This window comes from Liolophura sinensis, chromosome 4 (genome assembly GCF_032854445.1).
Source record: "Liolophura sinensis isolate JHLJ2023 chromosome 4, CUHK_Ljap_v2, whole genome shotgun sequence".
NCBI lineage: Eukaryota > Metazoa > Mollusca > Polyplacophora > Chitonida > Chitonidae > Liolophura > Liolophura sinensis.
The window spans coordinates 5932239-5946514 of record NC_088298.1 but is presented as its reverse complement, the minus strand read 5'-3'; the positions used below and the strand labels follow the sequence as shown (position 1 = coordinate 5946514).

The 14276-nt window shown below is 39.9% G+C and overlaps 2 protein-coding genes across 2 annotated transcripts in view; both read right to left on the bottom strand.

Annotated features, from left to right (window-relative positions):
• The window catches only part of LOC135464550 (la-related protein 4-like), a 67566-nt gene extending 62121 nt beyond the window's left edge, over positions 1 to 5445 (bottom strand). Inside the window, exon 1 of the mRNA XM_064741975.1 lies at positions 5218 to 5445. The gene's annotated coding sequence lies outside the window, so the exon portion shown is untranslated. The remainder of the gene's footprint in view (positions 1 to 5217) is intronic.
• A 3249-nt stretch (positions 5446 to 8694) lies between these two features.
• LOC135464949 (temptin-like) lies at positions 8695 to 11489 on the bottom strand. Its single transcript, XM_064742540.1, has 3 exons — positions 11277 to 11489; positions 9162 to 9312; positions 8695 to 8783 (listed from the first exon to the last, which is right to left on the bottom strand). The coding sequence occupies exons 1-3, from the start codon at positions 11475 to 11477 to the stop codon at positions 8725 to 8727; spliced, it is 411 nt and encodes a 136-aa protein (XP_064598610.1). The 5' UTR covers positions 11478 to 11489; the 3' UTR covers positions 8695 to 8724.
• Between the last annotated feature and the right edge of the window lie 2787 nt (positions 11490 to 14276).

The following is a 14276-nucleotide window of genomic DNA, read 5'->3' as shown; positions in this document are numbered from 1 at the left end:
TATACTGTGCATGTGTGTGTGGGAGGGGGCAGGGTAATATGTTTGTATCAGAGTGTTCTGTCTACTCATTATTAGTCTATCACCCCAGTAATTAATCCATTATGGGTCTTTAGCAAACAAATACATGTATACTCATTTCACACCAAGTCACTGCACAGATATATATATATATATATATATATATATATATACATGTATATATGACATACATACATACACATGTAAGACTAAGTAATAAAACAAAATAGAGCCCAAGGGATGTGAAAATGGGTCTATTGCTCTTTTCCTATATTTATTTTTTTTTAACTAATAGCCAACTGTCTTCTTGTACAATTCATCTGTCTTCTCCACCCACAAAAGGCCTATCAGTTATTCTGTCTGTAATGGAGGACCTGGGTAAACCTACCACAGTACACATTTTTTTGAAAATACTCAACCCTTTACTATTTTGGGTCGACAGGAGTACACCTGGAAAATCTGAAGTTGATTGAGTTATTGGGTTGAGAAAATTGGAAGACTTACATGTATAGGCCTACACAGGCCCATCGGTACAGAGATACTTACAGTTACATACAGGACTATAAGCATGTGTATGTACATGTTGATTGTCCAGCATGACGAACTTTGTTCACTTTAAAGACAAAATTTTCTGCATTTAGGATATCGTTATGTATACATGTACATGCTGCCTGAGGCAAAATACACTTCATTCACCAAAAAAAAAACAAAGACAAAAAATTATGGGAAAATTCATATTTTCATAATTAAATTCATAATTTAAATTCAGCGTAAATGCTCTTTAAAATCTGACTGACCGTATGTAAACTGACTCTATAAAAGTTATACTGACACTATAATTTGTTATGATTGTTATGATTTTGTATCATGCAAATATTCATAATTTCAGCCACATCAACAATCACTTGCAGCATTTTATCCACTTGCATGATGTTTTACAATCTAAATGGAATCTATTGCACATAAGCTATTCATGGATAAAAACAATTTCTGCTGAGGTCATCACTTTGAAGAGCTTACAAATAATATCAACATTTTTACCCTGAGGTTTATATTTTCAATGGCAGCGCCTATTTTTGTGTGCAAAACTACTGCCTCATTACATCAGCCTGTTTAACCTCTGACCCTTGACCTAGTGAGATGCCAATGAACAGTGAATGATTCACAGGACATGAATCTGAAGTAGTACATACTGCCACATAACTAGATGCAAAATTAATCTTGATTCAACTTGTTTTCATAAGAATATGATAAAATACAAGCCCTGGATTGTGGTGGGTTTGACCTTGATTTGGATCAAAATTTCCACCAAATGGTAAATTCATAAGAACTTTGCTAATTTCAAAATACTGGTACTGTAACTAAGGTTGTCACATACTACCTGGTTTAAACCTGCATATATCCTTTGAAGTTATGCATATTACAGGTGATGCAGGCCAACATGCAAACATATATATAACTCTATTTAGCGAACAAGTGGACACCTGGCAATGAAGGCACTCAGTCTTGTGTTGCTAGAGTTATGTCCCTTCGTAAGTCACAGCCACAAGACCAATCAAAACAGAATTGTATCTTAAAACCTAAAAAAAGATGCAAATCTATATTAGTGCCAAAACAAATAGAAATGTATTTGTTTGCGGTGTTGCTCACAAAGTAGCATACATTCACCACTGTTTTCTACTTAATGGTGGCACGAAAGTGATTTTGATGTCAACATTTTCATTTTTGATTTCAAACCTTGTTGCTATCAGACAATGTTTAACATGTCCTGTTCCAAATTACATGTAACCCTCAAATTTTATATATAACAGTAATAAAAAAAACCTTTACTTTGTGAAGCTATCAAAAACATGATGGACACTTTAAGGCAAAAATGATGCATGCCAGGTGTAATGGATACTAAAACACATCAGCATATTTTCAAGTGCTAATCCTGTTCAAAGAAAATGCGAGCTGACTTTTTGTGAAAGAAACTCTAACGAACAGAGCAAATTACCAGACTATACAATCATCCATATTCTTTGACAGTGCATAATTTATAACTTTGACTGACCTCACTGGAGTTTTAACATTGTTTTTTACATTAGATTTGTCTTAGACAAACAAGTTACGAATCCCGCCCCTATCTGGATTTTATCCTGGGTCACTGAACAGCCAGCTCACAGCTCCATCTAGCTACGATTTTGATCCAGGTTTTGAATGTGTTGGAGCTGCATGTTTGTTAGTTTCAATCTTTAGACCAATTTTAGCCATCGGAAAAACTCAGCCAAAAATAAACAAAATTTCAAAGTGAAACTAGATATACTCAAGAATATTTCACTCATATGACGGCGGCCAGCATTACGCTGGGAGAAAACCAGACCGAAAACTAGGGGAAATTCAATCATTTGCACGTTGCTGACAGACCTTTTCTCTTACGGCCAGAGAGGAAGTCAACATGAGTTGGACTTGAACTCACAACGGCTGCATTGGTGAGAGGCTCTTGGGTCATTGTGCCGTGCGGGGATGCTAACCACCTTTGTCATGGAGGCCCCAGATGCAGCAAGAGTATCATCAACAGTAGTGTCGCCCTCACAAGCAGCAAAAGCAAGGGAATCTACAAATTCCCCTGCAAAGATCGAGTGTGAAATTTCATCTCGTCTGAGATTGAAACAGTCAATTTCAGTCTCCCACAAATTTCAAGATCTGGTTACTTAAGTACATGAAGCAAAATCTGAGTAATTAAGGCATCTCTACCTCAGCATGAATGCATCACACATTACTTGATATATAATCATGTTTTCACCTATCAATGTATACCGGGGCTCGAAATGACGGTCTGTCAATGGTGAACAGCAGGCCAGAAATTAAGAGTAGCAGGCCAACTTAAAACAGGACTGCCAAAAAACCCCAACAAATAAAATGGCAGGTCAAGCATGAGATGTCAATAGCAGCATGATAAAGATACAACAAATTTATTATTCACTGCAAACCAGAGAGAGATGTTACAAGGAGTAACTCTGAGCTGAAAGCTACTTAACAAATGATCTCCCTTTGCTTGCGCACACTTGCATCGCTACATGCACTTCCATTGTTACATCGACTAAAAGGGAAACTCATGTCAACTTCTTTTGTGGATTCAAGATAAAAGGATCCTTTCAATAACTCGTACATATTTAAATCCATTTTAGAATAGTTATATGCAGAAAAGCTGACAAAATTTTAGTTTTTTCTCTCATCAAAATCTAGATTGTATCCAAGGCCACCGGCAGAATACGTGGATATTCAGACTGTGAGACAGCTGCGTAGATGATAAACGATAGCCACAAATCTTGACTGAAACCTTTGAAGCTGAGTTTTTTCATGCCACTGAATGGGAAAATTGTTAAACGTGGAGACAGGCAAAATACCAGAAATTGTTGAAAATAGCCCTCAGAATTTAATTTAACTGAACTCCTAAATTGGCAAGCCATGTTTAAAAATTGCAGGTCATATGCTTTTTGGCCTGCTAAACATTTATGACTGGAAAAACGTTGCAAGCCACAGGTTTTTTTAATTCAAGCCCGGTATACTAGTTTATAGTTATAGAATGGTCAATTAAATACTTATAAAACTGAAGCAATAAATGTTGAACCTTTTTTCATTGGCAATACAGCACAAATTGGCCTCTTTAAAGAATACAAGAAAGATTTACACGTGCCCAGCAAAGCATTGTATCATAGTTATATTATGAGTGTACTGTAACACGAATAGCAGTCATCGCACATGTTTTATAAATTACATTCCTGAGGAGTGTCTTACAAAGCAAGAGCAAAACCAGGCTTCAAATGATTCTCAATTATGAATGTAATCATAATAGGCCCAAGAAGTTCTGTTGTTGGAAGACCCAGGTTCAAATCGGAGCCACGTAGATCTACAAGATGTTTGACCTGACAGTCTATGTGTAAAACGGTTTGCCCGTTGTTAGTCTATTATGACATGATAGGGTTTCAGGCCTGAGGTAGTCAGCATTGGGACAAGCCTGCTGCAATCCTGTAAACAGGTGTCTGAAAACATCCCTTTGGTGAAAGTGGTATGACCCTCATTGTCCAGGTTATGCAACACTGGACCATGAATACTTTGATCATACCACTCACTCCAAAGAGTTTACTTTCAAATATGTTTTTCATCAGTGTATTCTGTTAACAATCTGAACATTTACCCGACTGATTACATGCTCACTCCCCAAGACTGTCGTCATTTCTGCAGGTGCTGTTTTATCAACATGAAAACTAGGAGCACAGAGCACATTTCTCTATTTTCACCATGACTGACGCAGTGACACTTGAACAAAAGAATGCATGATTATTGCACAATGCCACTCAATACTTTTTCAGCCATATTGTGGAGATAAGGACACTTGAAACTAATGTGAAGACTTGGTCCCAGAACAACAAAGTAACATTAATTTACCCTCCAAAAACACACGTTAGCATGACTACCAAATTTCATCCATCACTGATACTGAAACATTCATGTGGGGATTACAAACTGGAATATTTCAGTGATTTCAGCATTGTTTTCAGCGGATGGCAAATCTTGTGAAAAAAGGGCACTGTAACCTGCCAAACTGAAGCACACAATACAATGGTGAGGGTTTGTTTATGGGCAAAACCGAAACTGAACTGAAAGTGGGTGTGGATCTGTGGCCTGACTTTCATACAAGGAGGCCGCCATTTTGAATACGTCATCAAACGGCACTGCAATATGCAACGATCTCGCAGAAAGTGTAAGCCGTTGTTACAGATATAGTGCACAAAAATAACCACCAGTTTCACGTAGACGGTTCATTTCTTACTATCACGACGTTCTTCCGGGGCACACGAATGCAAGAAGCCTTCAAAAACTGGGAAAGCATGTGGACAGCTTTTGGTTGCGAGCACATGCCCCTGTACGAAGCTTGTACGACTACAGAGCGAAATGTGTGTCCCGATTTGGAGAGCTTTTCAGCGGAAAACGCAAGCCACAATTGACCAGTGACATCTACAAATTTTCACAGGTCAAACGGCCACAAACACGAACGAAACATGTAGCTGAAAATATAAGACAGGGACAGGGAGAAATTCTCCATATTTAGACCATACACGTGACTGCTGCTTCTAAACCTTCGTAACATGGCGTCGAGTGAGGTATAACCTCAACATGCACGCTTGGCGGCTCCTCCAATTTACAAGTACTTACTTTGATTGTGTGGACCAAGCACGGAAAGTTGTCTTCAGGCCGCTGTCCTTAATAAAGAATATACACCCCCACAAGCCAAAGTATTCACGAAAATTCCAGTTACGGCGATGATATTGTGGACGAAAATGTGCGGAACACTTCGGCTAGGTTGTAACGAGTCGCCGTGGAGAATCAACCCGAGTCGCAGGGGTTCACTAAACATGGCAACCGACCGCTCGAGAGAAGAACATTATTTTTAGAGCAACTCGGTGATGGTTTCAGTTCACAGAGTAGTTAAATATTTGCAGCAGCCAATTTTTCCGAATCCAAATTTGTCCTTCTCGCTTCTTTAGATGTATTGCGCTTCCGCGTGAATGAATGAACTCGCGAAACAGCCAAAGCTCACCTAGTGTCTAACAACCGATTGTTTACAGGAAGACGAAGACCAGAGGGCGAAGAGAATAAGGTGAGTTCACGGTGACGTCACTCCAACTCGGGCCCCCATGGTGCTGCGGCGGACTTCCCGTATAACACGGCAAATACCTGAAACGTGCGGGTCGGTACGAGCTCCACACTGCAGCAAAACGAGGGGTCAGAGTTCACGCGACAGAAAAGATAGGAGTTAGCGCTGAACTGAGCTATCTAGTAAAATGAAGTGTCTCGCGATTTCTGCTCGGTCATGCGGTAGTCTCACAAATTTCGATTGGTGTTTGTTTGTGCTTTTTAAAATGCCTTTTATGTATGTAGCTCAGTCTATGTATTTCCCAGGCCAACTGAGCACTACGGCAAGCCGGTACATTCACTGCGGCATTCCTGTAACTAGGCCTACCGTACTATTGATTTGCCCATACCAGCAGCCTACGCATAGTGGGTTTTCGCCCGTGGGTGCTGTATTCACCCGTGTACCCTACAGTCTGTCATCAGCCTTGGAATGATAACAATTACTGAATGGCCTGTTGAAATATAACATGGCTTGTTGATAAGGCTGTCTGACGATATATTTTACTATCAGCGAAATATTTAGCACTTTGTATGCTAATAGCATGTATATGAGAACGTGCGTTGGCTCAGCAGTATAGTACATGCCTGACAAACTATACATGCGTACTGCACAAGGTCAGCGTCGCTTTATATAGATGGACACATGGCTTATTCGGCAAATCCTCAAGCGTCCGGACTGAACCCGCGATATTTGAATCTTAGCATGATTTTTTTTTTTACTTTGTTAATATTATTTTTATTTCATTTTCATTTTATCAGCTAAGCCATGATTTTAATAAGAAAAAAATAGTCAACGATATTTAATAGCCTAGTTGTTACATATGCATGCATGTATATGGAATAGGTATATAGGTTTGTTATTGAATTATTTTACCCCTGACTGAAGTATTCTCAGATATTCATGTAGATACCTCCAGCATCAAATCAGTGTTTGCTATATCAAAAGGCTACAACACGAGAAAAAAATAATAAATGAGTGAATTATTGAACGTACATGTGCGTAAATATACCAGATCTGTGTGTTTATCAAGAGCGTATATCGGTACTGTTGTCATGTTTTTCATGGATGCATGTAATATTTAGTGTATGTATACCGCATATATAAACCGTTTATGCTGTATACATCAGTTTTGTCAGAAATTTGATTTATTTATTTATTTATTTGATTTGTGTTTTACGCCGTACTCAAGAATATTTCACCTATACGACGGCGGCCAGCATTATGGTGGGAGGAAACCGGGCAGTGCCCGGGGGAAACCCACGACCATCCGCAGGTTGCTGGCAGACCTTCCCTCCTGTCAGAAATAAATGACCTATATATATATATATATAATATATATATATAAAATTTAATTTAGAGTGGGCGTGGCTATACACTGCGGCTATGAAGTTAAGGGCAATACATCTTCACAAATAACGCGAAGGAAGAACATTAGACATTCAAAATTAAATTAGCAACTTTCAATGTCAGCTATTTTGTGTCAGTGAAATATAACCCTATCTCTCGGTGCTCCCGACATGGCTTAGAGCACGCATATGCAAGACAATGTATACAATAGCATGTACATATATATGATATCACGAAGTTTCCGAGGCCTGTAGGCGGACACTGCTTGGATCCTTGCCTAGTTTTCTCAGATCGTTGCGCACCCCTTCTTCCCCGCGTGCCTTAAGCCCAGACACTAAGATGACGCTGCTGTATACGCTTGTTTCATTTTCGCCAGAATATATATTAACAGCCATATATGCATTGTGTTAAAAAAGTAAAACTTTATCTGCTTTGAATAACCGATACGAAGCAATTCTCGGAATATAAATTTAATATGCCTACAGTAATATTCTGGACCTTTAATCATAGTCAGGCATTTATCAGGCATATTGCCTTGGGCATTGTATTAGATCGATATATAGAAAGGCCAATCAAAGAAATAAGTGCCTTATTCACTCATCTTTGGATTTCATCCTTGTATTAATTACGCCTCTTAATTAATACATTTATATAGACGTACAGTGACGTGTGGAAATACATCTCCTGAAATATGCATGCTCGTGCACTGTGTTGCGACTTCTGTGTGAAAGACCACCTGAGTCATTTGCTATTTTTGTCATCATAACTCACGTCACACATTGAACGACAGCGGGCTTTTTAAAAAAAATAATACAGAGATTTAGCTAGACGGATCGAGAACTACTCGATTTTGTCTATGAAGAGTTGTCTCCCTTAATTGTTCAATTTTGAGGCAAGGAGTCCTCCTCGGTCATGGCCTAGTGGCGAATATACACGTATATAGTACGTCCCTAAAATATAAGCCTATATCGAGTCTATAGTGGATAGCTTCTTACTTAAAATGAAACAGAAAATACCACATAAAAAGTAAAGGATTAGTGTCCAGATTTAGCTACTTGTCCTAATTATAACGATTATAACCTGTTTAAACAGTATGTTAGTGACAGGCCTCTGAGAAGCGTAATTATGACTTTAAATCCACCAAAACAATAGCTTTGCTACCACAGCCGATCTCCAGCCGGTCGCCCGGTAAAGCTCAGCGGGTGACGTCATAGACAGTCAACCCAAGTCTAGATGGCCTGAATAACCTAGAAAATTCTTATCAAAACTATTCCAGGCATGAGAACATTATTTTGTAAAGACCATATATACAAAATTGTTGTCCCCAATACCCGCCGTACAAATTTTTTTCAAACACCCTTTTCTGTTGAAAGAAAAAATCTGCAAAATACTGAAAACCATCATTGCAAATAAAATTTCATACCCTTTGATCTTATTTTGACATAATTTTTATGTTTTCTTCTCCTTTAATGAATGTCTCATCACGGATAAAGCGACTTCTGGTAAACACGCAAAGATAACACACACCCACACATACATAAAATAAAACCCAAGATCAAACCTTTTGATTTTTTTTTTAAGAAATCAGCACAGTAAGTGCAAAGATTGCCATTATATCAAAAACAGCTCTGGAGAGTTTCCTGTATCTGTTTTTTTTTGGTGGTTTTATTTTTCAATTCTTACAGACAAATGCTGTCATCATATGGGCATCTTGTCGAATTCATCGGTTCGCAGACGCCTGTAAGATAAAATTTGGATTGGATAAGTAAAATGCGTCAGGCTCCATTATTGTCTTTATCTTTTTAAATCTTTCTTTCGTTAATTTGTATTTTGAAGTTTGGCATGATTGAGTTTTAACATCGCGTTTATACTAATGGATTTTGTTGTTTCATTTATGGCAGTTGAGTACTGCATTGAGAACAAATTACGCTCATATTTCCAAATCAGCTGTCTCCTGAAAGACTCCTGTCAGTTTTCAGACTAAGTAAGCGAGTCAGCAATGCAACCAGATGAGTGTCATTACTCAGCTGATCTGGTGATATGACTCACTTTATTGAGTTGAATTATTTTAATCTTATAACTCAGATTGATTGATTTATTGATTTAAGGCGTTTACCTGGGTGTCCGGTAGCATTCATCTGTGGGGTTGCCCCGGGGGTCCAGACGCATTGAGGGTCCCCTAATTCTTGACCGTTAGTTCGACCATCTCCGTCAGAATCCATTCGGCAAAGTTCGGTGGTCCATCTATGCCCTGCACCACCAAAGTCCTGAAAATCACACAACCATATCTTCTGACAACTTGCAGTCATGTATATAGGCTTCAAGGTTTGATTCTATGACCATCGTGGTGCAATGACGCATGCATGCAATGGGGCCTGTCGCCAGTGTGGACGTTGTGGATCGAAGTCCACATCATGTTCGCTTCCTCACCTGTCGTTCGTGGCAGCAACCTGCGGATGATCACGGATTTCCAGCGAACCCATCCGGGTTTCTCCTTATATATATATACGCTTTGACTGCATAAAAGTATCATGATTCTATAAAAACTATGTTGAACTGGTGTATTATGTCGTACTCAAGTATATTTCACTTATACGACGGAAGCCAGCATTATGGCGAGAGGAAACCGGGATGAGACCAGGGGAAACTCACGACCATCCGCAGGTTGTTGACAGACCTTCCCACGTATGGTAGAATCTTTTCTGTTGAATAAATAGAATATAGTTATATTTAACATGGTGGTTGCTTATACAGCCGCTAGCAACAGTGGATGCTCATACAGCCTCTGGCACCGGTAGATGTTTATACAGCCTCTGGCATCGGTGGGTGTTCATACAGCCTCTGGCATCGGTGGGTGTTCATACAGCCTCTGGCATCGGTGGGTGTTCATACAGCCTCTGGCATCGGTGGGTGTTTATACAGCCTCTGGCATCGGTGGGTGTCCATACAGCCTCTGGCATCGGTGGGTGTCCATACAGCCTCTGGCATCGGTGGGTGTTCATACAGCCTCTGGCATCGGTGGGTGTTTATACAGCCTCTGGCATCGGTGGGTGTCCATACAGCCTCTGGCATCGGTGGGTGTCCATACAGCCTCTGGCATCGGTGGGTGTTCATACAGCCTCTGGCATCGGTGGGTGTTTATACAGCCTCTAGCACAGAGTTAAGCGGAATTATAACGCAGTGAAAGCTTACACTAATATATGGTATTGTGAGAGCTTAGAGTTCTCTTCGCTGCCAACTGGTCGTTCAAGAAAAGCGGTTGAAGAGTCGATTCTAGCTCTTGCTAATTTGCGTCTGGAGTTTTGTCAGGTATCCATGGCGCAGAGCAGTTGTTTATTCTCAACACTTCCGTGTCCTTCGACTACTAAACTGGCCGAAACTGTATATTTATTTGATTGGTATTTTACACCGTACTCAAGAATATTCCGTCATTGTATAAATGAAAACATCTTGAGGGTTACATTATAATGTACACCAATCGCATCAAATCTGCATTCTTTATTCTTAATTATGTATGAACACTTCTGCTTTCTGCCAACAGTGACTGATCGCGCCAGGCGTAAACCACCGATCTGTAGCCTATTAATGTTAACTTTTTCACGTGTGACGTGCAGATAAAGATGTGATGTGGGCATATGGTGATGACCGGATTATCACTACACCTTCGTCGATTGAATGATTGATTGTTATTTAACTCTACATGCTCAAAAATTGTTTACCCATACATTTACGACCGCTTCGGTGGCCTAATGGTTAGCGCGTCCGCCTCGAGGTCGGGAGACCCGCAAAACCTAGATAGGGTCATACCAAAGACTTTTTAAAATGGTACTTGTTGCTGCCTTGCTTGGTATTCAGCACTGACAGGTCATACCAAGAAAAACGGAGTGGTTGACCGGGTGTCAGTTTGATGTGACTGGGTGGGGTGTCATGTCTGGTGTCTTTGACATGTTACTTTAGTGACGGCAGAACTTTGGACTCGCCCTGCCACAAGAAGACACAACATATAGACACTCATGGTCGTCATATGACTGAATCCTAGGCGTTAAACGCCATGCATACCTGCACACATATATATTTACCATAGTTGCCAGCTTTAACCCACTATGAATCAACCGCTCTGGCAAAACACCTTGGTTCCACGTTTTTATACTAGCCTACCAAAAACCAAAAAAAAAAAAAATAAATAAATAAATAAAACGCAACTTATGAACCATTATATTACGGTACCTACATCCCCGAAAATATTCACAGGTCCTGACTCAGTGAGGTAGTCATAATGGCCGGACGCCTGCCATGCTTGGCCTGGAACGCAGGGGTTTGGAACGGTATAACCGTTGGGAATGCGATCCATGTAGTTCCGATGACCGTAGATGGCAACACTTGCAACTGCTACAAGGACGGGCAAACCGACAATATGTCTGAAAGAGGACATCTTGAATGTCGAAGGAATCGTACACAAAGGCCCAAGCACGCGTCGCAGAATAAATGTATGTATAGTCCAAGCCACAGATAATTGTTATCATTCGCAGTGACTTCATGTTTTCTTATCTATTTTAGATGCACTTTCGCATATGGCTTATATACATATATTGTAGTCTTCGTTATCGTATATAGTGACCCCACTGTACTCTCCGGTCGTACGACGGAAGATATACTAGCAACCTGCCGATTGTCGGGGGTTTCTCAGGGCTCTGTCCGGTTTCCTCGCACCATGATGCTGGCCGCCGTCGTATGAGAGAAATATTCTTGAGTACGACGTAAGACACCAATTACATAAATAAACCAACAAACGAACTCTCTCCATTAAAGACATATTGTTCTTTACTGCAAAGTATATGTATACAGCGAATGCTAACACCCGTGAAATGTTGAATAAAACTAATTTATATATAGAAGAAATGTTTTCGGCTCAAAACATGGAACTGCTTCGCGCTACATGCAGCAGCTGCATTCCACACGGTATAAATCATTGGCATGTGACGAAGAGAGAGAAAAGAGGAAGTGATAACACTAAAAAAAAAAATCATGTTAATTTTAACAGAAAGTCATCTGTTATCTGAGCGATGCTAGAATGTATTCTGTTATCATAACACAGTATTATGTCATACTCAACATAACATCCTTATATCCTATTATAGACTATTAGAATCTTCAATTTATTTATTTATGTGATTGGTGTTTTACGCCATACTCAAGAATATCTTATTTATGTGTAGCGTTGTAAAGGATTCTGGCTTTTACAGTATATTAACTTTACTAAAATCCACAAGAGAGGAGATTAAAACGGCCATTATAATCCGGGACTCGAACCTAATTTGTAGTTTTATAGTCTTGCTAAAGGTCATGTTTCCATTCAAAATGAAAAACTGTTTTGAAAGAAACAAGTGGTCTGGAAAATTGTTTGAATCCAATACAAGACAAACACGTTCAGAAGTTGATAATCAGGAATTCAAAGTTTCACTTTATGGTAGTTATGTCAGGTTCATGGGTGGAGAATATTAGAGGGTTTGGAGTAAATCACCAGCCTTCGATCTGACGAGGGCTTAATATCGGTTATAATTTTCAACTTCACTTCCCGGAATTCGCTTATATATACTTCTTGCTTATACCCACGCCACCCGGGGTTTGAGGGCTTCAGATGTCTGTATGTACCTTGGCCCTAAATACATGTAGGTTGCATCTGGACTCTTCCGTGCAGGCCCCAATTGCATTTCCTCTATTAAAATATTGAAAACATACGGTTACTGCCCTGATAACCATTTCAATACCCATCCCAAGTTCAGAAAATTTTCTGTTTTCGAGCCATCCATTCACACCTACACGGAATTAGATTTGGTATCAAGCAGACCTTAAAGGCCCCTCTATTGTCCCCACAAAGCCCATAACATTATTCCCTATAGCGATTGCCCATGACATACGTTGAAAAAGGCAAATACGAACCCAAGCGAAAAAAGGTAGGTCAAATCAGTATCGCCAAAGAAAACCTGGTCAGGTGACCGACCAGTCACTCCACGAAAAGCTCGCCAATAACAGCTGAATATGCGTGGAAAATACAACTTACGAGACAAGGATTTTTTCATTATGAAAGGGGCATAACTCTGTAAATGTGGCACGACGTTAGAATGACTGCACAAGATTTTTTTTAAATTTTGAATTCTACTTCACCAGAATTGCCGTTGATAGACAAGATTTGTTTAATTTTAGCCGCTGACGTACAGGACTGAAGTACCCTGCGACCAATTTGGCAGGGTGAATTTAAGAACTACATTTATGAGTTGAAATACGTTTGCACAGGTTTTGCACTTGGGGCGTATGTGGTGAGCCGATTTGGTACGAAATTCGTGTACGGCAACACCACTTTCCGGGGACAGCCGCCTCGAGGCTTATCTTCAGGAACTAATCTTAGGCTGACTTTCATGGCAAGCCAAGCCCCCCCCCCCCCAAATTTCTGCATATTGCGCAAGAACTGGAATCGACTTTTTTCGAGTTGAATGATTATTGTTTAACATCGGCTAAATTTCAGCCGTATATTGTGAAGAACAGTATGTATTCATTAACACTGCTGATATAACGCCACGGTGGTGTGGTTCATAGGGCGTTCCAAACAAACTGGTCATTTGCCTGATACTGCCTTTTCAGTGATCCATACATCAATGGGGCCTCTGCACAAAGCAATTGTATCCTACGCTGACTATAACTACCGAGGTAACATATGCATCTTTATAAATGTATATCTTTTAACACGTGTCGCAATGGCAGTTACAATTTATTTATGTATTTGATTGGTGTTCCACGCCTCACTCAAGAATATTTCATTTATACGACGACGGCCAGCATTATGGTGGGTGGAAACCGGGCACAGTCTGGGGGAAACCCACAACCATCCGCAGGTTGCTGTCACACCTTCCCACTTACGGCCGGAGAGGAAGCCAGCATGAGCTGGACTTGAACTCACAGCGACCGCATATCTGAAATTGATGATTTGCCTCCAAAATATTTAGTTCAGTTGATAATTCTATAAATTAAATTAATCGCTTGTGGATAATTTTCAACATTGTATATACCTGCCCACCTAAAAATGCACCAATCAGCCCCGAGATACCATAAAGCTACAATGTAACTACAGAAATGAGGTTTCATTGTGTAATGCCCACTTTGAAATCCCTTATTGTTTGCAGGAGATTTGTCAAGAGGGAACTCTCCTTGATATGCCACTTTCAATCAAAATTAA

Excerpts from the sequence above, each read along its gene's own strand:
- LOC135464949 (XM_064742540.1), bottom strand. The coding sequence starts at position 11,477 with ATGTCCTCTTTCAGACATATTGTCGGTTTGCCCGTCCTTGTAGCAGTT. Across the intron at positions 9,313-11,276 it reads CTGTGAATATTTTCGGGGAT|GACTTTGGTGGTGCAGGGCA; the intron begins GTAGGTACCGTA and ends TGTGATTTTCAG. Across the intron at positions 8,784-9,161 it reads GAATGCTACCGGACACCCAG|GCGTCTGCGAACCGATGAAT; the intron begins GTAAACGCCTTA and ends TTTATCTTACAG.